The sequence below is a fragment of the Gilbertella persicaria genome, assembly GCF_025201335.1.
Source record: "Gilbertella persicaria strain CBS 190.32 chromosome Unknown B0P05scaffold_62, whole genome shotgun sequence".
Classification (NCBI taxonomy): Eukaryota; Fungi; Mucoromycota; class Mucoromycetes; order Mucorales; family Choanephoraceae; genus Gilbertella; species Gilbertella persicaria.
This window is the reverse complement of record NW_026252023.1, coordinates 38,607-65,572: the sequence shown is the minus strand read 5'-3', so window position 1 is coordinate 65,572 and position 26,966 is coordinate 38,607. Positions and strand designations below refer to the sequence as shown.

The window sequence follows — 26,966 nt, the reverse complement described above, 5'->3', positions numbered from 1 at the left end:
TCATTGTTTATTCGTTGTGAAACAATCATTGGAAATGGCAAGAAGAAAAGACGTGTATACAATTGTTGGAGATGTACACTCTAAAAGCGAGGTCTAAAGTCGATTCTCAGATTGATAGGTCTTACGCCACCGTTTCCTTCAGCAATCATACCATCTCTATGCATAGAATCAAGAGCCAACGTCCATTCAAACTTGCGCACTAAATATTTGGTCAATTAGAGTTCTCTTTTTGCATATATCATTAGCTTACACAGCATGGCCAAAAACACACGTTGTTCGGCAAGACTGAAATTTTGACCAATACACACATGAGAGCCATATCCAAAGGGTACATATGATAGGCCTTGTTTCTTAGAAGTAACATCAGCACTTTCAAGAAATCGCTCAGGTTTGAATTCAAATGGATCGCTATAATTAGACTCGCTCATATGCGTAGCAGCAATGTCAACATCGACAAGTGTCCCCTGAGGAATGAGGAGTCCATCAACAGCAACATCTCTTGCTGCAATTCTTGGTAGTGTTTTTGTAATGGGAGAGTTCAATCGAAGAGTCTATCATGTTTGATTCAGCTTAAATTAACTCAGTGTAACCTACTTCTTTGACAATAGCGTCTAGATATGGCATCTTTTTGATAGATTCGATAGAAACGTATAGTGACTACAACAATAGCAGCAACGCGGATCTCGAACCAATCTAAAAGATATTAATGAGACAATCATATACGCTGCTTTTGTAACAATTGTCTGTACCAGAAACCGTTTTTGTCAAATACAACTATGGGGTCGATTACAAACATTTTGTTATCTATATTAGGATATAAAAACCCGTTTATTCGGATTGTTTTTACTATGCTTTAAAAAATTGTTTAATTACGTACAAACCGAATGTTTTTTTTTTGAAAAAAACGAGAGTATGTTCATTGTCTGTATCTCAATTAGGGTCAAAGGGTATCATCAGTAAAGTGCTTCTATTTCACGAAGGGCAGCAGCTGATTGTTGAAGGTTTTCTTCTTCTTCCTCAGTAAGCGGCACTTCATAAACACATTGAACTCCTTCCCAGCCTATTTTGGCAGGCATAGACAATGTTACACCAAGTCGCTCAACAAAGACTGACACCGGGTGAACCACTTTTTTGTTCAACACAATTGAATGAACCAAATCAGCCGCACAAGCACCAATGCCATAGAACGTAGCACCCTTTAAACGAATAATTTCCATCGCCTTACCAGATACGATTTTAGCCACTGCTTTTTTATCGAGCGTTTCATACTCGGGAAAAGAACTTAAAGGTTGTCCTCCAATGGTAGCTGCACTCCATGCAATCATTTGCGAGTCACCATGTTCACCCAACACAAGTGCATCCACACTCTGTGGGTTAACGTCAAAAATTTCACCGAGATGAACACGAAGACGTGTGGTATCCAGATAAGTACCCGAGCCAATCACTTGATTTGCCGGTAAGCCAGAAAGCTTGCGTGTAATGGCCGTCAAGATATCCACCGGATTTGAAACAATCAAGATAACAGCATCTTCTCGAATGGGTTGCATGCTACTGACTACATTATTAAGGACACGATAATTACGCTCAATCAGCTTGGTGCGTGGTTCACCGTCTTTCTGTTTGGCTCCTGCTGTAATGACAATGATATCTGCCTGGCCGGCTTCTTCAGGTGCAGCACCGCGAATGCGCGTATGACTTACGCTGGCTGCATCAGCTAAATCGAGTACTTGCGCTTTGACGATATCTGGACTGACATCCACGATAAGAATTTCAGAGCATACGTTCTTGAACATAAGCGCATAAGCAAGTGATGCACCAACAGCACCTGCACCAATAATAGCTGTTCTTGAATGGGTTACCATTGTTTGAATAAAAAAAGAAAAGAAGAAAGAGAAAAAACAAAAGGGTCTTGGTCTGTTCTACAAAGACTCATCTGAGTTAGAATGTTTATTTTTCGCATGAAAATGTTACGTTGATTGGGATCATTCATTTCCTGAGAATTGATAAAGAAGACTTTCAATTTGATGAAAAAACCCCCCAAGGAAAAACAGGATATTTTCTTGTTTAAAGTGATAAAATTCGAGATTGGTCTCGAGAGATTTCTCGATGAAAGATGAAGAATAAGCGTAATATAGCACTTGTTTCGTTTCTAATATTCAGTAATTAATGTTATACACTGCACCTAATATAGAAATGCTATTTATTAGAGCTTTAAAACAAGGCGCTTCAAAGGATATCTTTGTCTTAACCACTGTCTTATAGGACCTAAAATAAAAAATCGTTCCCAGGTATGTGCAACTAGCATATTGGCAATTGAATAGGCCCAAAGCTGGTATCGAAATGACTTGGGTAATACGTTGTGTCCTAGCGGATTATTATAAGGCTCGATATAGAAATCAGGTCTCTCATAGCCTAATGAGACCAAAACATCAGGGTTTCCACAATTAAGTCTCATTAAACAACCAAATCGATTAGGGTCTATATAATAGTGTTAGCATTGACTAAGTTTTTTGTCCTCTCTCTCTCTCTCTCTCTCTCTCTCTCTCTCTCTCTCTCTCTTTTACCTGCTAACTCCCAATAACTGACAATAGCAACAAAAGTAGCCCAGACAGCAACTAAAAAGTAATTACGATACCATGCTCTTCTAAAGATATAACCATAATTAAATATCATAGCAGAATTCACGAATTGAAATAAGGAGACAAATGTAAGTACATCAGCTTCAAAACTATCGCCCAACAACCACCATTTCGAAGCATCTGTAGCTCTTGCATCCCATTCTCGGCAAGTAAAGAAATCATCCCTTGTATACAACCAAATAAAAGCACCTGCTAAAAACCAAACATTAATCCACAACTGTCCAAGTACAGACAATAGCACTTCTGGTCCCAAAATACGAGCTGTGGGTCTATGATTTGACAGCTTCTTTGCAGCACCAGCTTGTGTGACAGCAAATGCACAAAATACCGTAATAAAGGCATCAATCAAAATAAAATTCCATTGAGAAAATGACATGGTATAATAAAATGTGCAGAACTTGACAGTTGCCATCGTCTCACCATACATAATCAAATACTTGTAACTAGCAAAAGAAGTGGCCAAGGCAGAACGTCCTTGAATGAGTAATTCAACACAGGCTTGCACAGATCGATTCGGTGTACTAAAAGGAGAGACAACAGATGCCTCGGACTCAGACATAGCAATACCTACATGAGCAGACCGAAGAGCACCACAATCATTGCCACCATCACCACACATGGCCGTAATTGCTTTCTCCATAAATAGCTCGATGCACATCATCTTGTCTACTGGTGTCATACGAGCAAAGATACGGATAGAGAACAAATAGTCGCGGATGATGCCTTCTTCTACTAACCAACGAAACGCTTTCCCTGTCACTGCTAGTTCGCTGCCTGACTGAATAGCAGGATGAATATCTGTTATTGATTGACCTGTTTCTATATCTGTCCATACGAGATATTCATCACCCTTCGATGTCACCATATCACCTAAAACAATGGATGTGGTCTGAGAAGGCACAAGCCCACATTGTTTGCCTATAAATGCACCCGTCATTGCATTATCGCCTGTAATCATCACTACACGGACATCACCGTTTTTGATCTGTTGAATGGCAGGTGTCGTGTCTGTTTTAAGCAGATTCTTGAACAAGACAAGGCCAATAAATTCCAGATTTGATTCGAGTTGATCTCTTGTCCAATTATTGCGAATATCAGCTTCCTGTTCAGGCGTTAAGACACCAAGATCACGATGAGCCATACCAAGCACATAGCAGCCCACGCGAGCATGTTCAGATGTCTGCCTATCAAAATCAGCCGGAATATGTCGGTTTGTTTCTGCCATTCTTTCAAAGGACCCTTTGCAAAACACGTGTACATGGCCTGTAGACATATCTTTGACAGCAATAGACATAGAAGCACGTGCATGTTGAAACTCAAATCGCTGAAGTACTTTTAAGGTAGGTAAGGACGTGGAGTGAATTTCATCAGTGTCGGTGATGGTTGCTTCAGTCGCTTTAAACATCACAATATCCACTGGATTACCAATGTATTGACTGTTCAACATGGTCACAGAGTGGCAACATGATAATCCCATTTGAAGCAAGAAGTGTGCCTTTAGACTGTGAAAATCATGATGAAGATCTTCAAAAGTAGCGTCTTTCGAGGGTTGTACACCATAAAACTCAAGGCCTTCATTTGTCAAAGTGCCTGTCTTGTCAAAACAAAAGACTTGTACTTTGCCTGCCATTAAAATTCTCGGAAAATCCACACAAAACACACCCTTTTTCTTCAATCTTCCTGCTGCTACCGACTGCCCCACAACTAGTATAGCTGGCAGCAGTGGATTCATGACTTGAGCTGCACATACAGTACCATAAAACCAAGCAGTCATACCAGTACCGCCTAACCACCAAGCACCGACACCTAATAAAACAATAGCCCAGATCAATAACAAGCAAAACACAAGCTTGAGTTGTTCATTGAAGATAAATGAGACTGGCTGAGGAAACAAGATACGCTGAATCAATTGTCCTTTGTCTGTATCTGTACGTGTTCTTAATACAAGTGCAATGGCATCAGATGTACATTGCTTGACTGTTGTGCCAGCAAACAATGAATTATTCTTTCCTGTAGACGATTGAGGATCAAAAGGCATAATATCACTGCTATTGTTTGAAAGACGTAAAGGGAATTTCCGAATAGGAAGTGGTTCTCCTATATATAATGGTTAGCCCTTTTCTTTTGTATTCTTACTAACCTGTAAGTGAGCTCTCATCAACAATGATATCTCCTTTCAGAATAACAGCATCAACAGGTACGATCTGATTTGACTGAATCTGAATAATATCGCCTGGGACCAAGTTAGCTGTTGTTGTATCTGCTTTCCATTGCTTGTCTCGCAATACGTTACAAGTATCCACATGTTCTGCCATCTTCTTGACTCTTTTCTCCGAGCGAAGGCGTACAACAACTTTAATAAAGGCAGCTAATAATATAACGCATGTATCTGACACACCAATTTGCCAATAAGCTAAGTAAAAATAACACCACAAAATCATCAATTGATAAACATAAAAGAACCCTGTCAATTCTTGCCATAATGCTTTAGGAAAACTAGGCACATTGACAGCAATGAAGTTGGGGCCTACTATATCTAATCGTGATGTAGCTACTGTTTCTTCAAGTCCTTGATCCATTTGAACTAAATCTTGAGGATGCCAAGAAAAGAAAGCATTTACATTCACAGGTTGGAACGACTGGCGTGCTAAATCAAAATGGTATCGAGTTGATTGAAATTCAAAGTATTTTTCATTCGAGCAACGTATAATAGGCACAGTCATGGTCAAGGTATCAAATCCAAGCAATTGTCTTGTCCCAGTTTCTAAGAAGGCCAAGAAATGCATAAGGCCATGTTGCTCTGAAGCTTCATGCTTCATTTGAATCACTCTGCGTGGCTTTTTGATTTCGATATAGTCTGCTTGTTCAAAAGGAACAGCTATACGGAAATAGTTTTGGATTTTTGAACGAGCGACATTGATAAACAAGTACCAACTGGTAGCAAGAAACCATGCTAAACAGAAAGCTTTGCTAGACAAGTCATATGAATTATAGAACAAGCCAAACGGTACATTTTGAGCAGCATATCCATAATAATCTAGACACAGCACCAGCAAAATAACTATCCAGGAGACAGAAATAAGAGCAATATAAGCTATCATTAGGTTGCCTAATCTATCTTTCTGAAACCCCTTCTGTTGTATTTCATCTGTTGAATCAGTCTGATATACTTCTTTAACGCTAAACTTGTCTTTTTCCTGTTTATCATGGCTGTATCTAATTTCTTCAATGATGGGCTCCTCAATGACAGAATGGTTCTATTTTTTGTTGGTTTGTTTGTTTGTTGGTAAATAAATTTCTCCGAACAGTTTGTTACCTTTTCCTTCATGCGCTTATAGAATGCCCAAAATGCCCAAAGAGGAAAAAATCCAAGATAAATAGACAAATAAACAATAACAGTGTTTGCTACAAAGATATAAATCCTAAAGTTTCAATTGATGAAGTTACCTTGAATAGGAAACTGAATGCCCTCAGGAGCATCACATACATTCCAAATAGCTGCTTGACTGTCGTCTTGTAGAGTAGCCCATGTGTCTATAAACAGAGTGTCATTGGTCATAGCTCTTGAGCATGATTCGTATTGTTGTTTAGTCGCTTGCTGAGGATCATAGTGTGAAATATCAACATAAAGAGGTGTTCTGCATGCTTTTAATATGGCATTAGGTCTAGAAGGACAAGAGCAGACAAACTTGGTTGATTCACAACTCGTATGGCATGTACCATCTGCACACAGTTGAGTGTTGTCTGGACAAGAGGATGGCCCATAATCTTTAGGACATAGTATATGATCTGTGACACACAAAATAGGACAAAGTACATTCGACTTTGTCATCAAAGGACATGTTGTTCCATTGTTGAAATGATCATTTACTATGAAAGTGATAAGGTTAAGCATACTTAAATTCTTGCATAATATCTTTTACCTGTATGAAATTTGGGAATCGCATTGACAGGCAATAACAAAAAAGCTACACACAAGAATAATGTGAGCATTGCAATAAAGAAAGAGCAAGAAAAAAGGGAGTATACACTAGTGATATTTGTTGAAAAAAGAAATGGAATAAACTATGCGGAAAATAGTTTCCCAGTTTGTCGTTGATGCTTTGTATTGAACTTTGCGTATTGTATCCGAATCTTTGATCATCCAAAAACTTGGTGCATGCTTTATCAAAACAACTATAATCTAACTCTTTCAGCCTTAAAAAATTGTTTTCAAGATCATAAAACTAAGGAGCAAAAGAAAAGAAAGGCCGCATGTTTTTGTCATTTTATATCAAACTTACATAGGTTAGGAGTTAATGCCTGCGTAAGACTACTATAAGAATTTCTGCCTGATAGTATAAACACATATTTAATTTTGTAGAATTGACCAAGAACCGCAAGCGCAACAATGATGATAAAGTTAATTAAGTTTGCATGTGGTTCTAAAAGTAAGACGGTGACACAGGTGAGAATTACAGTGATAGACACAGTATGCCAGGGACTCGGTCATGATTGCAGAAGTATTAATATTCATTGCAAACAGACTTGCTTTTTCAACTAAAATTTTGCCTTTGCCAATATGATGATTGGAAAAAATAATGCCAATTTTGATTTAATACAAATAAAAAAAAGGTTTACAACAGAGTTGGCGGCTCCTTTATTCATCCAGGCCTATTTGATCTAAAGCACCTCCCATCCTTTGATCTCCCTGAGTTATGTATGCTCCGCATGAGAAATATGCGCAACCACTTACCATGAGATTCCCTTGACTCTATGCTTCCCTCATCTGCCTATAAATTTCTCCTTCACTGCCATCTCTTCCTCGACAAAAACTCACTAATTGGTTTTCCTCCATTATCAATCTGACTTGAGCAATTGTAGTCTATTTAGACTGTGTGTTCAATTGAGACTATCTTGTATATAATACTTTGGATTCACAAATTAATACACTTCTGTGTTAGTGGAGAGTTTGAATTTTGTGATATAGCAGTAGATAAGTGAAATAAATGATTAAAGATACAAGCAATATGTATGACTTTATTAACGGACCTGGCATGGACCCCAATTTCCGACAGCTGAGTCGATATAATTGGACTATAGATAGCCCAGGCACATTGGTATGTCTGATACTTTGCGTCTGTCTGAATACTAGATCAACAAAGGACTTTACCTATATAAAAAACCTAGTGGACTGCTAGATAGATCGTGCACATTGGGATGTCTGATACTCTATGTCAGATTCAAGACAATCAAATGTTTCCTTTTTTCTATATCTTAGAAAAATTTTGCTTCTTTTTTTGGTTTCTCATTTGTAGAACACAAAGCATGTAGTACAGATTCCGAAAGGAAGCAAAATGCGGAGCTATAAACGCATTGTGCTTGCCTTATTAAAGACAAACAGATTTTTTGGAATCTTTTTTTCTCTCTCTCTCTTATTCTTTCTCCACTTGTCACTAGACTATGATGAAGGAAGAGCCAAGAGTTCGCCCAAGACGAAATAAGCCATGTAAATCAATTCTGCTTTCTTGGCAAAAATATCATATTCCATACTCACTTGTAATTCTTTATTTTTTTAGGTGAAAACTGTCGTATGCACAGGCGCAAGTGCGTCAGCTATGATAACTCAACTTGCGAACGCTGCCACAAACTCGATCTCGACTGTATTTTTAAGATAACAGAGAAACCTAACCGCCCTTACAAACCAGCCATCTCAACTTCAAAACGTAATAAGCTATACGAGGCTATTTGGACACTAGAAGACGAAACTGAAAATATTCAACTTGAACTTTCTCGGTTAAAAAATATCGCCAACAACGAATGCAAATGCACTGATCCAAATAAATGTCAAGCAATACAGACATTGCCTTCTTCTAGCCATACACGCTGGGCACTCACTATTTCCAGTAATCAACATGGTATTCACTTACAAACCAATATTCGATCCATGGCAGACCTTGCCAGTTTCTTACAAGAAGCATTCGGCGTATTTGTCAATGAAGGCAAGTTTTCAATTAACCACTCTCTGTCTGAATTGGACGGCAGACAAGTTGTGCCATTAACATTTCAATCCTTGGGCTACGAACGGATGTTTCGGCCCTTGTTCTCAGCAGTCACTGCCACGCAAGTTGCCCAGACAACCGAGTCTCTTTTGGATGGATTTGGGCCTAATGTTCATCGACAGATTCGTAGTCTAAAATTGTCCATGATTCGTATTTATTTCAACTGCCAAGGCCTAGTCAACCCATTCCTGATTCATTCTTATTACTATCCTCTTCTTTGCGAGAATCCAGATTCATTACTAGCCACTGCTGTGGTTGCCATGGTCGCACACTCGCCTTGTGTCCATGTCAACATGTCGGGATTTACATTTACACGCTCTCAATTTGCAGAAATATGTCGTTTAGAAGCGAAGGAAATGCTAAAGGAAACATTGTTTGAAGCTGAACCCACGTTGGATACGTGCCTCTCGCTTCATATTCTTGTTTTCAGCAGTCTTCATGCACTCAAGGGCGTCGAAGGTCGATTTCAAGCAAGCATTTGCTGGCAAATGATGACTCAATTACGATCGACTTATATGGATAAACGCAACATAAGAACATCAGAAGATATCATCAAAGCAGAAGCATTTAAGCGAGTTTACTATCTTGTGCGATATATTGAAGTAACACTACACATGATATATGATAATGCTAAAGACTTTTCACATATCACACAACACCCTGATGTGGGCCTACCGAGCGTATTACCCTGCGAAGCCTCAGATGATCGACTTGTCAACTCTGTGCTCGCTTTTCAGACTGTATGTCGTTTGATTGTATCCCCAAGTGCTGATCTTAATGAAAAGGAAGGCAGTGCACTTCGCTTAATGGCAGGTGTGGTAGAAGCTATCCCTTCAAACATAATCCAACAATTAGAACGCAACCTTCTCAGTGTATGGGAAGCAACAGCACCACGGGTCAGATTGGCTACAAGTCCTTATCGTCTAATTGATTCAGCAGTAGTTGAAACATGTCAAGACCCTTGTATTTTACGTTGTAATCTCAATTACTATATTTACTGGATGTCATTGCATTCTAAAGTCATGGAGCAACCTCAAGAAACAGATTTGACAGGTGCTGCATTTGGTCGCATTGATGGCGATCGTGCGCTTATTATTGTCTCTATCTGCTCAGATGCTATCACTCAGATCTATAAAGCCATGAATGCTTTACTACCTTGTGCAATTGAAATCCATTGGATCACCATGTGTGTTGATGTGCTTAAGCTATTGTCTACTTCAGCAAATATACCAATACGAAAAAGAGCTGAGCAAAACCATGATGTATTGTCTCGTGTCCTGTATGACAAATTACGTTGTATGGGCGACGATTCCAGCTATCCTTTTGCTTCTCAAGCACCATATCTTATCCACATCAAAAAAGCCATTAATGGTTACATGAACACATCTAAGCATAATCTGTAAATATCTTTCTTCATTGTATCATAGTTATTATTAATTAAATATTAGAATATTATAAAGTAAATGATGTACATATTAATATTATTGTTGCTGTTGACTGTATTCGCCACTTGCTGTAGTAGAACTTAAGACATCGTAATTGACACTAGCTGTACTACTGTAGCTTGCCGTATATTTACTGATAATCTTTTTCAGGGCGACACCCAAGGTTGTCCAGGGAAACACCTTGACATCCTTTTCAATATTCCTTGGCTTCGGGTTAGGAAACCCCATAATTAACTTGAAGAAATCAGCAGACTCAGGCTTCATCTTGCTCACTGTCAATGGTCTATAACCCTCTAGATTTCTTCGAATCCTGTTCTTTTCTTCCACTGTAAATTTGACACCAATCAAGTTTTCCAAAAGATAGATACAATCCACTGAAGTGATAAAGTAATCATCTTTTTCTTTCCAATAGATGCAAGAGACAACGATGATCTTGTTCATATCAGGCTGCTTGGATTTTTCAAGGGGAAGTGTAAACTTATCAAACTTACAAGTCACTTCATTACCTTCTTGTCTTCGCCAGAATTGAACAAGACGACGTTGGTTTTCCCATTCCTCAGCTGTCCAGTATTTGAGCATGTCTTCTAGATTGCCTTCAATACGAAGATTGGCTTTGTTCAAAAGATTAGCAAAAGGATTGGCGCCAGTCGATGTAGGTGAAATAGAAGAAGGATAAGGTTCGCTTGAAGACGAAGATAATGGTGGTTGAATAGGTTTCATTTGTAGATTAGAAGTAGGTGATGGAAGAAGGGTAGAAGAAGATGGCAAGGAAGGCGGATGTTGCTGCGATATGGAAGCAGTGTCTAAGATTGGCATCAAGTTATAGGCTTCTTGAGGTGTGCTTTGAGGTTGTGTGGGAGGTACTGAAGGCTGAGTCTGCGTAGCCAACATGGGGGCCGCGCTTCCGCTTGCACCCATGAAGCTAGACGCTGTATCACCATAAGGTGATTCGAAATTACTTGTAGGATCATTTGATCGATAATAGCTTAATAAAGTAGGGTCTTCAAAATATTCTCGCTGTCTAGGCGATGGTTGTGTAGGAGGCAAACCTACGTATGGAGCATGCTGAAGTCCATAATAGCCTGTGTTGGATGACGATGAAGAATAGCTAGGTGCAATCGTATAGGATGGTTGTTGCAAGTGATCTATATGAACTGTATAAGAAATCTATCTATTTTCGTTTTTTTTTTCTTTACCTGATCTAGAGCGCTTTGTTTCTTCATTAAGTCCAGCACTACCTACCTGTCCATATTCTGTAGATGCTCGTTTTCTTGAATAGTATGAAAAATAGCCAACAAGCCAACTATCAATAATCTTTTGATCTTCCTGTTGCATAACAATAAGATAGACAGGCACTCGTGAGAGATCAGTGCAAGTAAGTACATTTGAGTTTGGCACTGTTGTATGAAGGGTGACAACTTGAGTAACCGGATTGACTGAAAAATGACACGTTGTGAAACAAGAATCAAAAGCTATTCTGAGTGCATAGGAAGGGTCCAAGCTTTGTTGTAATGTAAAATTAATATGAAACGTATCTCCCTCTTGGCCTTGAAATGGTCCATAATCTAATATACGTGGTGGTTTGAATTGATTTGTACTCGTCTGAGGGATTGATCTGATATCATTATCATTATTGTTTGCTGGAGGTTGATTTGGTGGTAAATCGAAACCTATAAAAATGTGAGTGGGTTGAGCATCTCGTATACTCAGACCATATTTACATTACTTTGTGACATGGCCACTTGAAGCTTCGTTCAAGTTAGAAAGAAAAAGGAAAAGAGGGGGAAAAAATAAAAGAGAAAGTAAAATGAGTGCAAATGATTGTAACTAAATTAATCTTATTTAGTTTATATTTTTTTGACAGACAGTTGATAGATTGTCTTACCAATGATTGTCTTGGGGGGGTTTTTTTTTTTGGTTGGTTTTTTCTTAATTCCTATCAAAAACAAAAGAAAAGAGAATTAGCATTATCAAAAAAAAAAAAAAAAAAAAAAAAAAGAGAGGCCGGAGAGGTCAAGTCATAAACTCGGTGCTTCATCAAAAAGAGGAAAAAATACGAAAAAATACGAAAAAATAAAAAAGAAAGAGAAAGGAAAGGCTGTAAATGAATTCTATTGTTCTCGACAAATTGACTTCCGACCATAACGTTAAACGCATGGTCGCACATTCCCATGTGGACTAACTTACCCTATAATGATAACACAAGAAAAAAAGGAAGAAGATAAAAAAGAAATGAAAAAAAGAGACGAGAAAAACTGAATAAGATGGTTTTACTACGCATAAAAAAATCTAAAACTAATTCAATCATTTTATCAAGGAAAAAACATGGCATAAAAAATTGCTCGTCGGTTTCTACAGACTTTTTGAAACAATCCAAATGATCAGCCTTTCTATGTCATAAAAGATACACTCGTGCTTCAATAACCAAAGAGAAAGATATCCATGTCAATGCCTACTGTGTTTTATTTGCTCTTTAGTAAATAAAGATATACACAAGCATGAAATCATTGCATGTATCCCACACACTAAAATTCTGAATGCTATGCTGCCTATGCCAGATAAAAAAACAAGCTTTTGAAGGGTATGTATGAAATAAACGCATATTATCGGACAATCTACATATCTACCACATGCTACACTCTTCTGAGAATAAGGCACTGATTTTGATGTAATTTCTGTGGAACAACTAGTATAAATAGACATTGCCATGGTCTTTACAACACTTGAAGCATTCATTGCATCAAAGAAAATACGAGTCACGTATCACTGATTTTTTCTGTTTTTTTTTGACTGGAGTATCATCTCATTCTTTTTTCTTCTTTTTTCGTCACTTCAAGAAATAACCCTGGCATAGCAGTCCATTATTTTCACAACAGCCAAATAACATACGAACTGGAAAAAAATTAGTAGTTCCCCACTCCCTAATAACACTGGTATTTATTTTAATTTTTTTTTATTATATATAATGTTTGTGCAAGCCCTAAAGAACAAGGATAGCAGTAGTATGCTTATTCTTGTTGTTTAGAAAAAGTTTTCCTTTTTTTTTTACATTTTCTTATCTGTACACGTAAATCCTTACACTTCATTTTTCCCAGAACACATTTACACAACCTATCCTATATAACCACCTTTTTTTCTCTTTTCTACCTCATACTCAAAAAGCTATAAATCTTTCTATATATATATATATATATATATATACGTACAATACCATATTGAAGGTATATTGGCATGCAAAATAACAAGACTTCATAAATAACAGTGATTAATAGATGTCAGATAACGAAAACAACGCCGGCTCACCTATCGATAGATCCAAGAGACCTCGTTTTGAGGATGAAGAATTAGACTCTGATTATGAACGTGATGCTCACGAGGATCGTCACCCTAAGCGTTTAGCAGTACCTGATCCAGAAACAAAAGCACCGCATTTTGTTCCTTCCGCTGAAGAGACAAAAGACAATGAGAAGCCCTGTAGAAGAAAAAAGTGGGAGGAGCATAATTCAGATGATGAAGCACACGCTCAAGCAGCAGAAGAGGAAGGAGAAGAAGGAGGCATCAGGGGAGAACAAGGCGGTACAGCCAACAGTGAAAATATTGCCATTCGCTCTCTTGTAGGCACAAAAGATGCAGGTGTCATTATCGGTCGAGGAGGTAAAAATGTCAGTGATATCCGTGAATTGTCCAATGCCCGCGTTACCATATCCGAGATTGTTCCTGGTGCATTTGAGAGAATCCTGACTGTCACAGGACCTATTGTCGCTGTTGCTAAGGTGAGAGAAATAACTACATAGACTCTCCCTGTGTACTAACAGACTCCAAGGCATACGCTCTAATAGGCGAGAAAATTTTACAAGAACACACACAGCAACAAGAAGAAAGCGGTACTGGCGATAACAATACATTATTGATCAAACTCCTTGTGCCTGATAGTAAAATGGGCACATTGATTGGTAAAGGTGGCGTCATTATCAAATCAATTCAAGAAGAAAGTGGTGCTCGCCTCAATGCCTCTGAAGAACCTCTTCCACTTTCTACAGAACGCACTGTCTCTATTCAAGGCACTCCTTATGCTGTTCAACAAGCAGTTCAACGTATTGCCAAGATTCTTATGGATCATAATCCAGATCATCGCCCTATACCTAATCTTGTTCATTACCGACCTATTCCTATGCGCAATGCCAACCAGAACAATCCTAATGGATTTAATGGCATGAGACCTAACAATGCTCACCATCACCATCATCACCCAGGAGCTGCTGCTGCTGCTGCGGCCGCGGCTGCTGCTGCCATGGGATACATGCCAATGGGTGGGCTACCTATGAATGGCAATCAGTTCTACTATCCTGGTAGTAACAATGGATACGGAAGACAAGATTATGGCATGAACATGGCTGGTATGAACATGACTGGATTAACTGGCATGGGCACTTCTCAACAAGCTCAACAGATCTTTATTCCCAATGAAATGGTGAGTGGTTTGTATGTATATTTGCATTTGTATATACTTATTATGATTAGGTGGGTTGCATTATTGGTAAAGGAGGTAGCAAAATCAATGAGATCAGACAACTGAGTGGTAGCCATATTAAAATCGCTGATTCGCATGGAGACACAAACGAGAGATTAGTTACGATTACTGGTACACCTGAAAGTAACCAAATGGCACTTTATCTTTTGTATTCTCGACTCGAATCTGAAAAGAATCGCTTAGGCATGCGTCACAGTTAATACCAATAAAAAAAAACCCTTTTTTTTTTTACAACAGTTATTCGTCATACATTATGACAATATGATATCAATTACAAGCAAATGCAGCGTAAAGGAAATTTAAAGTCACATGAAAATAAATACCATCTTCTTTCATCATGACAACCTCAAAGACTGCACTACGCGGCCGTCATGGTAAACAAACAAAGAAAGATGAGAAGGGCATAGATCGTTTTATCGATTTAGCACAAGCAGCACTAGAAGAAGCAGACATTGAAGAAGAAAGAAAAGGCGTCATTCATGAAGTGGTGGAAGCACTCATTGCCAAATCAGGAGCACCACTTGTCAAAGAAGTGATATCAGAACAATTGCATAGTCAGGATGTGATTGAACGAATAGCTGAGAATCACGAAGAGAACCAACGTCGTCTGAATACTAATCCAATGATTCGTATAGATTCCACAGAGTCCTTAAAGGCACCTGATGATGAGATCTTGGAGATACAAGAAAGTATGCGCACATATGATACACCTGAGCTATTAGCATTGTTTTCTGAATATTTATGGCGACTTTTTCGCGTTTTATTATTAGCAAGTCTTGTTGGACTTGTTTGCCATTTCTTGAATGTATAAATTTGCCTTTTCAAAATGGCTTACCGATACCTCCTCACACACACATATATATATATACATACATACAAAATAAATACAGTTTATTGTTTACCAGCTGCAGTAGATGAGCGAGTCATGGGTCGATAGTTGGCTGCAGGGATATGCTCTTGAGGTGGAATGTCTGATATTGCTGTTACCTTGGCTTTTCTTTCTGCTTCCTTGTACTTTTGCTTTTGTTTTTGAATATATTCTTGAGATTGTCTTATGTGTTGTTCTTTTAGACTCTCAGGTACCTGAGGATTGTTGTCTCCATATTTAGCTAGATAGTTCTTTTCTCTTCTGAACAACAATACGTGTGGCTCAGGAGCTATGCTATTGATAAATAAAGGCATATAGATACATACATTATCTTACCATAAATCATATAATGTTCCCATCCTGATGTTTGATATACGCCCAATTCTATCCACTGTGCAGGTTCAAGCAATTTAGGGGGCTTTGGTAGCCAATTAGCCAAGTTCTTTGGTAAAACAACATGCTTGTATTCATGCTCATCATCTACCCTAGTTATTGAGTATATAGTTCTATACAAAAGTTGTTTACCAAAATAGTAATTTGAATACACAATTTGACTTGAATACTCATCAATGTCTTTTTGCTTTTGTATCTTTTCTAGTCGAAGTTCTTCTTCTGTCTTTTTGATCTGTTCTGGTAATACATTTCTGTTTCTTTTGATATATTTCTTTTTGATCAACAACTTGCGTCCTCTTGCTTGTATCTCTTGAAGTTCATGAATCGTCTTTGGCATCAGATTACCGCCATAGTCATTTCTCTCTGAATGATTTACTGATCCTGTGTTTTTGGTCTGCGTGTTTTGGTTCTCGTCGTTGTTCATTCTATGCTTTAAGCAAAAAGATAACTTTGTAAAGGACTCACTTGTTTTATCCAATAAAACAATTCGATTCCGTGACTGTCACTCTTAACAAGATGTCTTAAATAAGGCTTGGTATAGATAAATTCAAAATGTTTCGTCTAATTTATGCATGATGATTACTCTTTGAAAAATGAAAATGCAATCGTCAATATAGCATCAATAGATAGATGTTATTTCTCTTATTATTGTTTATCAACTGAAAATCTGTTAGCATGTTTGTAGCTCTTGATTCATTAAAAACAAGAAAGATAAAACATTTTAAATATGTCCTTCATCTTGAATCAAGACAATCATTATGTTGTGCATTATCAACACCCATGCAATCTATTAAGGCTTTATGAGCTTCTTTTTGACAAAAAGCATATATATATATATATATATATATATATATATTACTATACTTGTGGTGGAAGATAGTCTTTGGCTGTAGCTTCTTTACAAATGTTTATGTTCTTCCTTAAAGCACTTCTTTCTACTTTATTCCACAATGTTTTTTTTACATTCATTTTTATATGCAATTGGATAAATGGCTGTTTTTTTGTGATGAACAATACAAAGAATGCCATAAAAAGATGTCACCTTGAAGCAGTGATGTCCGTTCAAGTCATCGATGCCTACTTTACTTTCTATTTGATCTCGTTGGTGGGGAAAGGTTTTACCCCATGGTAGAACTGAAAACCTTTGCTTTCCCCTTGGCCATGAATAAATTTGCCTTTTCTTTGGCTACAACGATCAAACTTGGATACATTGTCCAAATTTACGAAGCCAAATGCCAGCAAGTTGAAAAAGAAAAACAAGTGCATTCGGAGACAATCACAACCAACGTGGTTGAAGAATTGCTTTCAAAAAACCGAATCAAAGGAAGACAATACTATAGTGTTTTTACACTTTGAACTCTTTTCTCTTTCTCTTTCTCTTTTTTTTTTTTTTTTTTTTTTTTTTTTTTTTTTTTTTTTTTTTTTTTTTTTTTTTTGTTTATGTATACAAAATTCTTTACTATTTTTTTTATTATAATTTCAGGGCGTTTACAGTTTGTGAGCCAGATCCATCATGTCCTCTTTTTAAAAAAGCAGTTACTAGAAAAAACCGAGAATGAGGGATTTGATAGTGTACTTTTACAGTTTTTCTGCAAGCGAATCAGAATCGAGGGTTCTTTTTCTTAGAAGCATGATGCAGTGAGTCAAGTGGAGCAAGTAGTAGGATTCTCTACGTCTCGATAAAACATCTAGTGTTTGCATGAAACAAGTCCTATAGAACTTATAAACGACAACACACAAAGTCTAAATAAAGTAAGACATGTGGGTTAGATTCAAATTGTTGAATGCTTGGCCTTCAGCTCTCAAGACCTTAGGAAGATGATAGCTATGGTCAATCATAGCTTTATTCCATTAATGAAAGCGACTTGTAGCTTTTGAAAGATCATCCGACTATACATCTACCTTTGGTAGGACTTGGCTGTTGATAGGATACCTTATCTTACATTATTTTTTTCTGCAACACTTTTGCTATCTGTTTTTTTAACTTCAATTTTGTGGTTATGTTGCATGCTGTCTTTCTTATTGAAACAACTGTTTGCTATGATTGAGGCCAAAGTAGAGGACTTTTAGAGCAAATAGTGTACATGGCTACAATGTCATGACGGGGAGGTTAAAAGTCAGATCTTCATGGACTTACAACAGACGGGAGAAAAAAGATAATGAAAAAACAGCGAATATTAAGACCAAACCTTAAACATGGCGCTTCATGACGCCAACAATATCTCTGTAGCAAAATAGTAAACAATGAAGGTCTGTTATCAAAAGGGCAAAATGAAAATATCTGTACCTTTTCAAAACTTGCCATATTTTTACATAAACATGATCTATTGCATATGCTTATATATAAGAGACTAAAAAAAAATAGGGAATATGTGTGAACATTCGCACCTGCAGCAAGCTGTCAATCCTTCGGTGGTAATATTATGTTTGAAAATGAATGTTTCTTCAAAATAAAGTGTAAGAGTAGCAAACTATAGTGACGAGTTTTGTCATAGACTGACAACAAAGAAGAAGCAGCCTAATTCTTTATGTATGCATCTAAACGAACAACCCATAACTGACTCGTAATCCAAGAAGCAATATATTCAGATGCTTAAAGATGTGTTCTGATTCATTTCGAGCAGTGGTTTATTCATTCCTCGATGCTCCATGTCGTTAAAACATCGTTGCATACACAAGCGACATACGGACAGGGCTGGTCAAGACGCAAAAGGTATTTTTTTTATTTCAGGAGCACTTACTTCTTTTCGCTCGCCTTCTTCTGCTAGGGCTTCCTTATAGAGAGAACTCTTCTAAGAACATATACTTTGCTTCAGAACAAAGGAAAAAAGTTTATCTATCTTAAAGATATAGACACAAGGCATTGACTTACTCGTTATTTACATATATCTACCTTTGGTTTATATCTTTTATTTTACTCTATTCCCTAAAATCTTTGAAGAAAGCTAATTTACTGACTGTAACTATTCTAATTTGGCTTTGATGACTTGGTTGCGCAGAAAAAAACCCTCGTGTCTTAATCTAAGTGTATACAGTGAACAAGAAGGTATTTGAGAGCACTGCCCTTCATGGTATACGCACACGTCAAGCAACAAATATATAACATTCATGCAATGACCAATCACATTAACAAATAATTCTAAAAAAAAGGGGATCGGAAGATCGATAAGAATGGCAAGTTATTGTTCCTTTTATGCACTACCTGTGTGTCCTACTTTTGCGCTAATGTTATTTTAGTGACCGCTTTAGATGTGCGATAGATGCAAGCTGCCTCTGATTCTATCAAAGGAATTTTCTATATGTAATCAAATTGCCACCTTTTGGCTCCTATCCTCAATTCTTATAAATACTTCATTTTAGTCTTCTTTTTTTATATAAATCTATATTTTGCCAAACAAGATAACAAAATACTTTGCACTTTCTCTTTCTTTTTTTAATAGACATGGCTATTTATTGCTATCATTTAAGAGAGAGATCACTATTTATTTCCCAATACCAACTCATGTCTTATCAACAAAGAGCAGTTGAATACGAAAAGGTGATAAATAAACTCGAAAATAACCTCAGATACCTACTTGATGATTGGAAGACACTCGACATTGTATTTCAATCCGTCCTCAATGCATTTGATGCTACAAAAGATACCACAGAGCAACATTTGGATGACGTTGACCGAGAATTAAGTATTGCCTACGATGAATTAATGGCACAAGCACGACAGTTGGATCGCAGGCTAAAAAAAATGGCGTTGGAAATCAATCAAGCACTAGTGTTATCATCGTCATCATCAACACCCATTCCATTAGCGATAGAAACCGATCGAGAAGCTTTTAAAGAAACGCAAGGCGGAAAACGACAAAAACGCTTTTGAAGTATTTGCTCCATTTATACTTGCATGAACCAATCATATTCATCGAAACAAACATCTTGCATGTACACAGATATTAAGTAAATCTATTATTTGAATGAACTTGTTGTTCATGCAAAGCACAAAATGGTGTCATTCTCATCTTGTTTGAATTAAATCCGAATGTGTTTCCCTGGATTTTGATAGATAAACTCTATGTTTATTCTCTGTCAACTATTTTTTTTATCTTATTAGTAAAAAAAAAAAGGGGGGAGCATGTTCTGAAGTGTATACAATCGAGAGCAAAACAAAATTCTACCACTCTAAACCTAAAAAAAAGAGAAAGAAAAACTTTATTTCTAAATGATCTTCGTCACATTTAAAATTACGTGTATTTTTTATTCGGTCAAAGACCGGCTTCATGTCGTTCGGTAAACAAGTTCTTTTGGTATGACGTTTTTATACACACTTGAGTATGGATAAATAAACGCGTTAAAAGTAACAAATTGTTTCTTCTTTTCTATATTTTTTTTTCTGTGTAAAAATGACAGATAAATATCAATGTAATAACGGAAGAAAATCTTCAAGTGCAACCATTGTCCCACCTCCAGAGATTAATAGCCATAGTAACAACAATCTAAAACTATCATTGCCTCCATTAAAAATCAACACAAACACAAACCCTACCTCTGTCACGTTGAATCATATCACAACATCTTGCAAACCCATACATTATTTACAGAAAATACTCGAAAGACTAAAAAATAAACGAAGCACTGAATTGTACAAGCAAGAGCAAACAACACAGAATTCATTTCATGACCTGTCGCCTGGATCAACAGCCATTGAAGATGAAGAAGGACAATGCGATCGGTATTATACAACTGCTAGTCCAATCACTCCACAAAAGAGAACGCTAAAAGCATGGACCACTGCTGTGCTAATGATCATTATTGGTATCTTTATTGGTGTCACATTTGTGTTTATGGGATTAGGAAAAGCCATGATCTCTGAGGAAGAACAGACAACGAATAGTTCAACATCAACAACATTGACAGCATCATCAAAGACGCTTGCTTCCGTTTCGGCAACGGCTACTGTCACTGTTACTATTACGTCTTTAATGACATCAACTATTTATGCGGTGGAGACATAAACAGAATGTACATAATAAAAGAAAAGAAAAAACATTACTTTTCTACCTTGTTTAGAGTTTACAAAAAAAAAAAAAAGGTATTTCTAGTTAGACAATCTGTATGGTCGCTGCACATTGATTTCATCATAATAATTCGTCATTTGACATTCGAATGAATTCGTACTTTCCTGGAATGATAAAATATAAATAGGATGAGCCCCTTTGTTCCTCCTTTCTCTTTTCTTTTGAAAGCCCTCCCGTATTTCATGCCACAGCACTTGAAGTTCTAAACTGGCTAAACATACACTATTCTTAAAAGACAAGCACGCCTTTCCAAATGATATTGCTTGTAGCTAATAAACAAGGTTGCATTTACAGTCTTTTTAAACAAACAGTTTTTTTTTTGTCAAAAGCTATTTTTCAAGATCTTAAGTCTAGTTCGAATGCATATTTAATGTCGAAATAAATTAATAGAATGTCCTTCTTTACAAGAAAAATATGATCTATACATGTTTACGTCTATAACATATTAGGGGAAACCAACGCCATTATCCAGAGAGGGTGCACTTCTTTTTACAAGAAAGGCAGCCAAGCATGAGCATGAAGCAATAAATGAACATACAAAAAAAGTTAAATTTGGCATGGCAGATACAGTCGAACCATATAAGGTATTAATACCTAAATGAGCAAGAAGGCCTACCACAAATCAACACTCATTACATGTAAAATTTTGCTTACTTGCTATAGAATCCAAAATAGCAATCGCACCCAACAATTCCCCTACTTGGTTTCGATTGACCATCGTAGTAATTAGTCCACGAATAGATGGTTGTGCCAACATGGAAAAGCTCTGGAGCATGCCAGCTATTGTAAACACCTTCACATTGGTTGCAATACCTGACAAGGCAAGACAGACTGCATCAATACCAATACCAATCCTCATCATCCAAATATCAAACGTTCGTCCTTTTTTAAACAGACTAGACAAGAAAGGCAATACACCAATCATAATCAATAGTTTCATCAGAGAGGCACATGTATAATATAGACTGCCTTCATAAGCGGTCCATTTGAATTTCAACATGGCATAAATGAGCGTAGGAGGGCGTCTTACAAGTGCCAATAAAAAATCTGCCAGGGCAATCCATACTAATGCATAAGGCGCCATTGAAGCAGATTGATTGCGAATAATAATACCAAGTGCTGAAAAAACATTTAACTTTTGCCAAAATGATACTGGTGCTCTTCGCTGATCTTGAAATCTGCTTAAATCAAAGGATTCTGGTATAAGAAATGTTGTGTAAATGACATTGACAAGATCAACAAAAAATGCTATATAAAATACATAGACAAGACTTCCTGTATGCTTGTAATGATGGTCAGCTCTTGTTGACTTCTTTCTTTTTCTTTCTTACTTTAAGAATAAGACTGCTGACAAAGGGTCCAATAGCAGATCCAATGAATAAACTAGCCATTAATCGAGCAAACACAACGGTTCTCGAATCAGCCAAAGTACAATCAGCAATATAGGCTTGCACAGCAGCCATTAGTACACTTTCGCCTACTAGTAATCCACGCACCAAAGGTCCTAAGAATAATAAAGAGATGCCGATGGATCTGTAGTACTTTGCTGTCAACAAATCACAAGTGACATAAAATAAACTGCCTAAAGTCGAAATACGCAAAACCAATGTGCGCCCTTTTCGGTCAGATAAACGACCGTAATATCCTGCGCTGATCAATGCTTCTCTGGAAATGAGTATGAACCAAGTGAATGAAAATGCTTACTTGATGCATAAGTCAAAAACATGATGATTGCCTGGGCCCTTGATACCATTTTTTGAACAGGAGGAATCGAACAATCTTGAATAGGAATATTTTTTCCATTGTAATGTCTACTTTGTCTTTAAAGACCCTATTGCTTTCCTTTTTCTTTTTCTTACATGTAACAGAATATCTCGGTATAAAATTGCACATGAGGTGCAAATAAAGCACTTGTCGGTTTATGTAAGCAGAGAGACATACAAAAAGAATCTTACCCTCCAGAAAAAGCTACTAGCATCATAGTCATAATTGGATACCATGGAGATGGTGCTTTAAAGCTTCTTGACCCAACTAGAGGGGTGCTTTCGTTCATGTTTTTAAAAAAAGAAAGAAAAAAAAAGGTTTTTTTTTATTCTGTAGACTTCTTTTGTAAGTGCATAAACCAATTAGGAAATAGTTAACTTGATTGGATAATACAATGATTAATAATCAAAGAAAGTAGAAGATCTACAGATTTATTGTATACAGTTCTAGGACATGATATTCCTTTATTTCTTATTGAAAAAAACACATGTACATACAGATAAATATCTTACAGTTTTTGATACTTTCTTAAGCCTGCTTCAATAGCAGCAGCAGCCCATTCTTCAGCATGATGGAAACCCTCTTCAGTAGTGGATCTGGCAATAGCTTGTTCATCATTGTAACAAGTCAAGACACCAAACATGACAGGAACACCTGTATCCAGTTGGACGCGCATAATGCCATGAGTGACAGCATCACAAATGTATTCAAAGTGGGCAGTTCCGCCCTTGATAACTAAACCAATACAAATAACAGCATCAAAGGGACCTGTCTTACGATCGTTGGACTTGGTGTTACTACCGATAGCAGGAGAACCGAGCAAGTCACTAGCAGTTTGAGAAGCTTGAGCTTGAGAGAGGTCAATCAATTGCTTGGCAGCCATAGGCAATTCATAGGCACCAGAAACAGTGTCCTATTTGTTTGCTGTCAAATCAAATCTAGCGTCAAGCTTGACTTACAGTATGAATATTTTCGGGCTTGACGTTATAACGTTCAATCAAGGTTTGATAGACTTTGTTATAGAGTTGGTCAACAAGAGCATAGTTCCAACGTGTATGAACAATAGCAATACGAAGACCAGAGCCATCCAACTTGACCTTGGGTGCAGATACGCCCTTTTGAAATGTTTTTTCACTCATTTGTTTAGTTGGGAGAAAAGGAAAAAAGAGGAAAATAATACGCGGTCTATATATGAAAGCAAAAGAGACACGATCGAATTGATAGTCACTCATTAGCTATGTTTTCTAAGTCAGAAAGACATGTACTGCATAGTATTCTGAATTCACAGCTTCTTATTTATGACTAGAAGGCTAGAGCTAATGTTCAATATGATGGAACTGTTATTGGAGCGAAATAAAGCATTTGGCTTCATTGGCTCGGCTACTATAGTAAGTCTATTGAAATCAGCTGAAATATGACATGACATGGTATGTATATTTATTTGTTAGAAAAATGAGGTGGGATCAGAATAAGAATGCTATTATTGTCCATGATGGGATTGAATGACTTCTTCAAAGACAGCCAATTTCTTTTTTTCTAGATACAATTGACTCTTTGCGTATTCTTTGATGGACTTGAGCAAATCTTGTGTTGCATTCGGCTTGTAATTGTTTTCAATATCATGGTTTAAATTGGCATCAATTCGTTTAAACTTTTGCAAGTTTTCACTTTCCCTGATTCGAGCCTATAGACATATAAATTAGCAGACAAGACATCGCATCAAGATCTTACATCTTCCAAAATAGCGATAGCGTCACTTGCTTGATCTCGATCAATATTGATAGATGACTTTAGTCTCTCAACGTTTCTCAAGCTTGATTCTGTATATTTTCTACTTGATAAATAAGCAGATAATGCATTAATTCTTCGTTGCATTGCATTCTATCAATTTGTAAGCAACAATAAATAATAAAATGCTTTACCTTGGCAGATTCACAATTTCTTTGCTGATAAACAAGCTCGTCTCCTAGTGTTTCGCTAGAAGCAAGTGCCTAAGAAGGGCAATTAAGCACTCTATTAACTTGAGCCTAATCCTACCTGCGATCTTTCAATGTTAAATAACTGCTGATATCCTTTTGCGATTGATTTATATAAACTAACAAAAAGGATAAGGTTTACTTGCTTTGTGTAACTTGGTATCTTACATAAACAGGCTTGGGTTTCTTTCAATGCCACCATAAGAAACCCAGGCATTCGATAAACTAAGCCAACAGCGAGCAGCATCTATGTAGGACTAAGTGACTCCTTTCAGGTAAGATAATAATTTACCTGTTTGTGTTTGTGCTAATTTATCAAGACGTGTTGATAATTGATGCATATGCTGAACAAAACCACTCAGTTGTGATGAACAATATCCGAATTCCGGTTCCATGTCCTCTTCTGATACTTGTATAACAATCTGCTTTGTTCTGGTTTTGTATAGCATGGCCTTGTTCAAACTCGGTCTAAACTACAAGACATTGTATAAACTTGATCAAGAATGGCATTTGATCCACTTACCTACCCCTACTTCGGATTCAATGAATTCTCTGAGTCCTTCACTCATCTTTGCCCTTTCGTGTTCCGCTATTCTATTTAACCATATTTGTATCCTTTGTTCAACAGCATTATCACCTTGGTTATTGTAATGTTGTTTCTTTTCTTCATTCGGCAATCGAATCGTATACCACCATTGCCTGCCCACTACTTGACCTTCCTTATCTAATCGAGGCTTAGGACATGCTGGCAAAGGTGGAATAAGAGCGTCGTCTAGGGTTAAGCATAAATGGTCATGAAGTTTTTCTAGTTCAGAATAGTATCGTGGTACTCGTTTTTGCTTTTGTTTGTATTTCACAAGATTTGTCTATAAAGTTTTAGTTTTTCTTAGCTTTTAAATTTCTTACAAGCCCTATACCTCAAAGTCTATCCAAAACACAGGGTCTTTACGCTTATAGTCGACGTGTGTGATTTGCAAGTCTATTCGAGATGACATACAGTTTATTGGAAAAGGAACCAGATAAAAGAAAAATAAGAAGGAGCGAAAAAGAAATCCTCTGGTTCCTTTTAATGATAAATTTTATGGTGTGTCCTTAGTTTTTTTAAGCATGAATCTCTTAGAGAGCGTGTGCTAAAATTGCTCAATAAGGCCTGGTAATGACCTTTCAAGCTTTCTTCTCGATCTATAATCTCAAGAACCTCGTCTTCAAATTTGATAAAATGGTCTATAGTTGCACCTTCAGCTGTAGCGTTCACAATGTCCACATACCCTACAATTAATTCTTCTATGATGAAATTCTCTACAGTTCTCTCCTTCCCTTTGTTTACTTTTCTCTTCTTCTGCACAGCTTGTCAAATTACCCTTTTTTTTTTTTTTGCTCATACTTTTTTGGCTGGTGGCTTCTTCAAAGCGACATTGATGATACTCGATCAGCGCATAGCAGCAATGGTTGTACGGAAAGGTGATCTGCTCTTAGGTAGTTCTGCTCTTGCTGATTTTCAGTTATAGATCAAGCCGAATTGCTTCTCGTATTGATGTGAAAACCTGATGCTTCAAAGAAAGACGCACTTTTTCGTGAAATCTAGATCTGTGTCCATCGATTGCATATACCAATTGTATTTTTCCTGTAGATTAGTTTCAGAATTTCTTGATTCAGGCTCAAAGATAGGTTTTTTGACTGTGATGAGCATGGTATATTTGAATGGTGGCTGAATTATGCCTTTGAGATACTGAAATCCATAAATTGCTTGGTTTGTTAGTTGATTATGTCAGCACTTTAAAGCTAAGGACCTTTGTCAAGTAATTTTATAACGTAATCTTGATGTTCACTTTTACATCCTATTTGGTTTAGACTTTCTGTAGCAAAAGTTGTAGATCTTTGCTTACTAAATCTATTAATGTAAAGAACACAAAATATTTACCACTAAAATATTGAGCAAATACACAAAAATGTTTATAGGGTTTTTCTATCATATCGTACCATTTTTATAGTACAACTGTTAAGCAAACACATTCACCAAAAGCTAAGGCCTCTGGTGCACATTTTGAGTATCTAAGCTTGTCGATAGCCCTATTTTTCGTCTCGTAGCATCAAAAAAAAATCAAAGGGTTGTCAAGTTGTACGTTTTCATGAGTAATACCCTCTGGTCGAATGGTCATTTTGACCAAATTTCACAGGATTGTATGTATTTACAACGTTCATGCGTGTATAAGCGGGCTTCATGCTACATATCAGTTTGTTCT

The 26,966-nt window shown here is 37.0% G+C and overlaps 13 protein-coding genes across 13 annotated transcripts; 5 read left to right on the top strand and 8 right to left on the bottom strand.

The window, feature by feature from the left end:
- Window positions 1–80: 80 nt before the first annotated feature.
- Window positions 81–624, bottom strand: B0P05DRAFT_591687 (cytochrome P450; the record flags this gene model as incomplete). Its single annotated transcript, XM_051582926.1, has 3 exons — window positions 81–199; window positions 251–551; window positions 595–624. 3 exons carry the CDS (start codon window positions 622–624, stop codon window positions 81–83), a joined length of 450 nt encoding a protein of 149 aa, XP_051430172.1.
- On the bottom strand, window positions 529–1,923 carry B0P05DRAFT_561750 (lactate dehydrogenase). Its single transcript, XM_051580510.1, has one exon. It carries the CDS (start codon window positions 1,860–1,862, stop codon window positions 954–956), a length of 909 nt encoding a protein of 302 aa, XP_051430171.1. The 5' UTR covers window positions 1,863–1,923; the 3' UTR covers window positions 529–953.
- Window positions 1,924–2,203: 280 nt separating this feature from the next.
- B0P05DRAFT_479745 (E1-E2 ATPase-domain-containing protein) lies at window positions 2,204–5,080 on the bottom strand (the record flags this gene model as incomplete). Its single annotated transcript, XM_051575088.1, has 3 exons — window positions 2,204–2,478; window positions 2,565–4,736; window positions 4,780–5,080. The coding sequence occupies 3 exons, from the start codon at window positions 5,078–5,080 to the stop codon at window positions 2,204–2,206; spliced, it is 2,748 nt and encodes a 915-aa protein (XP_051430170.1).
- A 2,978-nt stretch (window positions 5,081–8,058) lies between these two features.
- Window positions 8,059–10,083, top strand: B0P05DRAFT_600349 (uncharacterized protein; the record flags this gene model as incomplete). Its single annotated transcript, XM_051583226.1, has 2 exons — window positions 8,059–8,127; window positions 8,198–10,083. Exons 1-2 carry the CDS (start codon window positions 8,082–8,084, stop codon window positions 10,081–10,083), a joined length of 1,932 nt encoding a protein of 643 aa, XP_051430169.1. The 5' UTR covers window positions 8,059–8,081.
- B0P05DRAFT_561734 (uncharacterized protein) lies at window positions 10,078–12,030 on the bottom strand. The gene is made up of 4 exons (XM_051580509.1): window positions 12,011–12,030; window positions 11,852–11,962; window positions 11,322–11,795; window positions 10,078–11,270 (listed from the first exon to the last, which is right to left on the bottom strand). The coding sequence occupies exons 2-4, from the start codon at window positions 11,859–11,861 to the stop codon at window positions 10,162–10,164; spliced, it is 1,593 nt and encodes a 530-aa protein (XP_051430168.1). The 5' UTR covers window positions 11,862–11,962; window positions 12,011–12,030; the 3' UTR covers window positions 10,078–10,161.
- A 1,367-nt stretch (window positions 12,031–13,397) lies between these two features.
- B0P05DRAFT_591682 (uncharacterized protein) lies at window positions 13,398–14,856 on the top strand (the record flags this gene model as incomplete). The annotated part of the gene is made up of 3 exons (XM_051582925.1): window positions 13,398–13,898; window positions 13,949–14,596; window positions 14,647–14,856. The coding sequence occupies 3 exons, from the start codon at window positions 13,398–13,400 to the stop codon at window positions 14,854–14,856; spliced, it is 1,359 nt and encodes a 452-aa protein (XP_051430167.1).
- Window positions 14,857–14,993: 137 nt separating this feature from the next.
- On the top strand, window positions 14,994–15,467 carry B0P05DRAFT_479711 (uncharacterized protein; the record flags this gene model as incomplete). Its single annotated transcript, XM_051575085.1, has 2 exons — window positions 14,994–15,258; window positions 15,292–15,467. 2 exons carry the CDS (start codon window positions 14,994–14,996, stop codon window positions 15,465–15,467), a joined length of 441 nt encoding a protein of 146 aa, XP_051430166.1.
- Window positions 15,448–16,459, bottom strand: B0P05DRAFT_561722 (regulatory subunit of cyclin-dependent kinase). Its single transcript, XM_051580508.1, has 3 exons — window positions 16,050–16,459; window positions 15,861–16,004; window positions 15,448–15,813 (listed from the first exon to the last, which is right to left on the bottom strand). Exons 1-3 carry the CDS (start codon window positions 16,339–16,341, stop codon window positions 15,548–15,550), a joined length of 702 nt encoding a protein of 233 aa, XP_051430165.1. The 5' UTR covers window positions 16,342–16,459; the 3' UTR covers window positions 15,448–15,547.
- A 2,761-nt stretch (window positions 16,460–19,220) lies between these two features.
- B0P05DRAFT_561715 (uncharacterized protein) lies at window positions 19,221–20,138 on the top strand. The gene has a single exon (XM_051580507.1). The coding sequence runs from the start codon at window positions 19,360–19,362 to the stop codon at window positions 19,786–19,788; it is 429 nt and encodes a 142-aa protein (XP_051430164.1). The 5' UTR covers window positions 19,221–19,359; the 3' UTR covers window positions 19,789–20,138.
- A 151-nt stretch (window positions 20,139–20,289) lies between these two features.
- B0P05DRAFT_561714 (uncharacterized protein) lies at window positions 20,290–20,996 on the top strand. The gene has a single exon (XM_051580506.1). It carries the CDS (start codon window positions 20,309–20,311, stop codon window positions 20,918–20,920), a length of 612 nt encoding a protein of 203 aa, XP_051430163.1. The 5' UTR covers window positions 20,290–20,308; the 3' UTR covers window positions 20,921–20,996.
- Window positions 20,997–21,332: 336 nt separating this feature from the next.
- On the bottom strand, window positions 21,333–23,044 carry B0P05DRAFT_561710 (uncharacterized protein). The gene is made up of 5 exons (XM_051580505.1): window positions 22,939–23,044; window positions 22,843–22,893; window positions 22,688–22,794; window positions 22,315–22,643; window positions 21,333–22,265 (listed from the first exon to the last, which is right to left on the bottom strand). Exons 1-5 carry the CDS (start codon window positions 23,034–23,036, stop codon window positions 21,606–21,608), a joined length of 1,245 nt encoding a protein of 414 aa, XP_051430162.1. The 5' UTR covers window positions 23,037–23,044; the 3' UTR covers window positions 21,333–21,605.
- Window positions 23,045–23,145: 101 nt separating this feature from the next.
- On the bottom strand, window positions 23,146–23,980 carry B0P05DRAFT_561707 (6,7-dimethyl-8-ribityllumazine synthase; the record flags this gene model as incomplete). Its single annotated transcript, XM_051580504.1, has 2 exons — window positions 23,146–23,660; window positions 23,707–23,980. Coding segments are annotated over 2 exons (679 nt in total), but the record flags the coding sequence as incomplete, so codon positions are not given.
- A 379-nt stretch (window positions 23,981–24,359) lies between these two features.
- On the bottom strand, window positions 24,360–25,831 carry B0P05DRAFT_307237 (uncharacterized protein). Its single transcript, XM_051573493.1, has 7 exons — window positions 25,641–25,831; window positions 25,251–25,589; window positions 25,016–25,196; window positions 24,892–24,970; window positions 24,785–24,842; window positions 24,670–24,738; window positions 24,360–24,628 (listed from the first exon to the last, which is right to left on the bottom strand). The coding sequence occupies exons 1-7, from the start codon at window positions 25,716–25,718 to the stop codon at window positions 24,467–24,469; spliced, it is 966 nt and encodes a 321-aa protein (XP_051430160.1). The 5' UTR covers window positions 25,719–25,831; the 3' UTR covers window positions 24,360–24,466.
- Window positions 25,832–26,966: the final 1,135 nt, after the last annotated feature.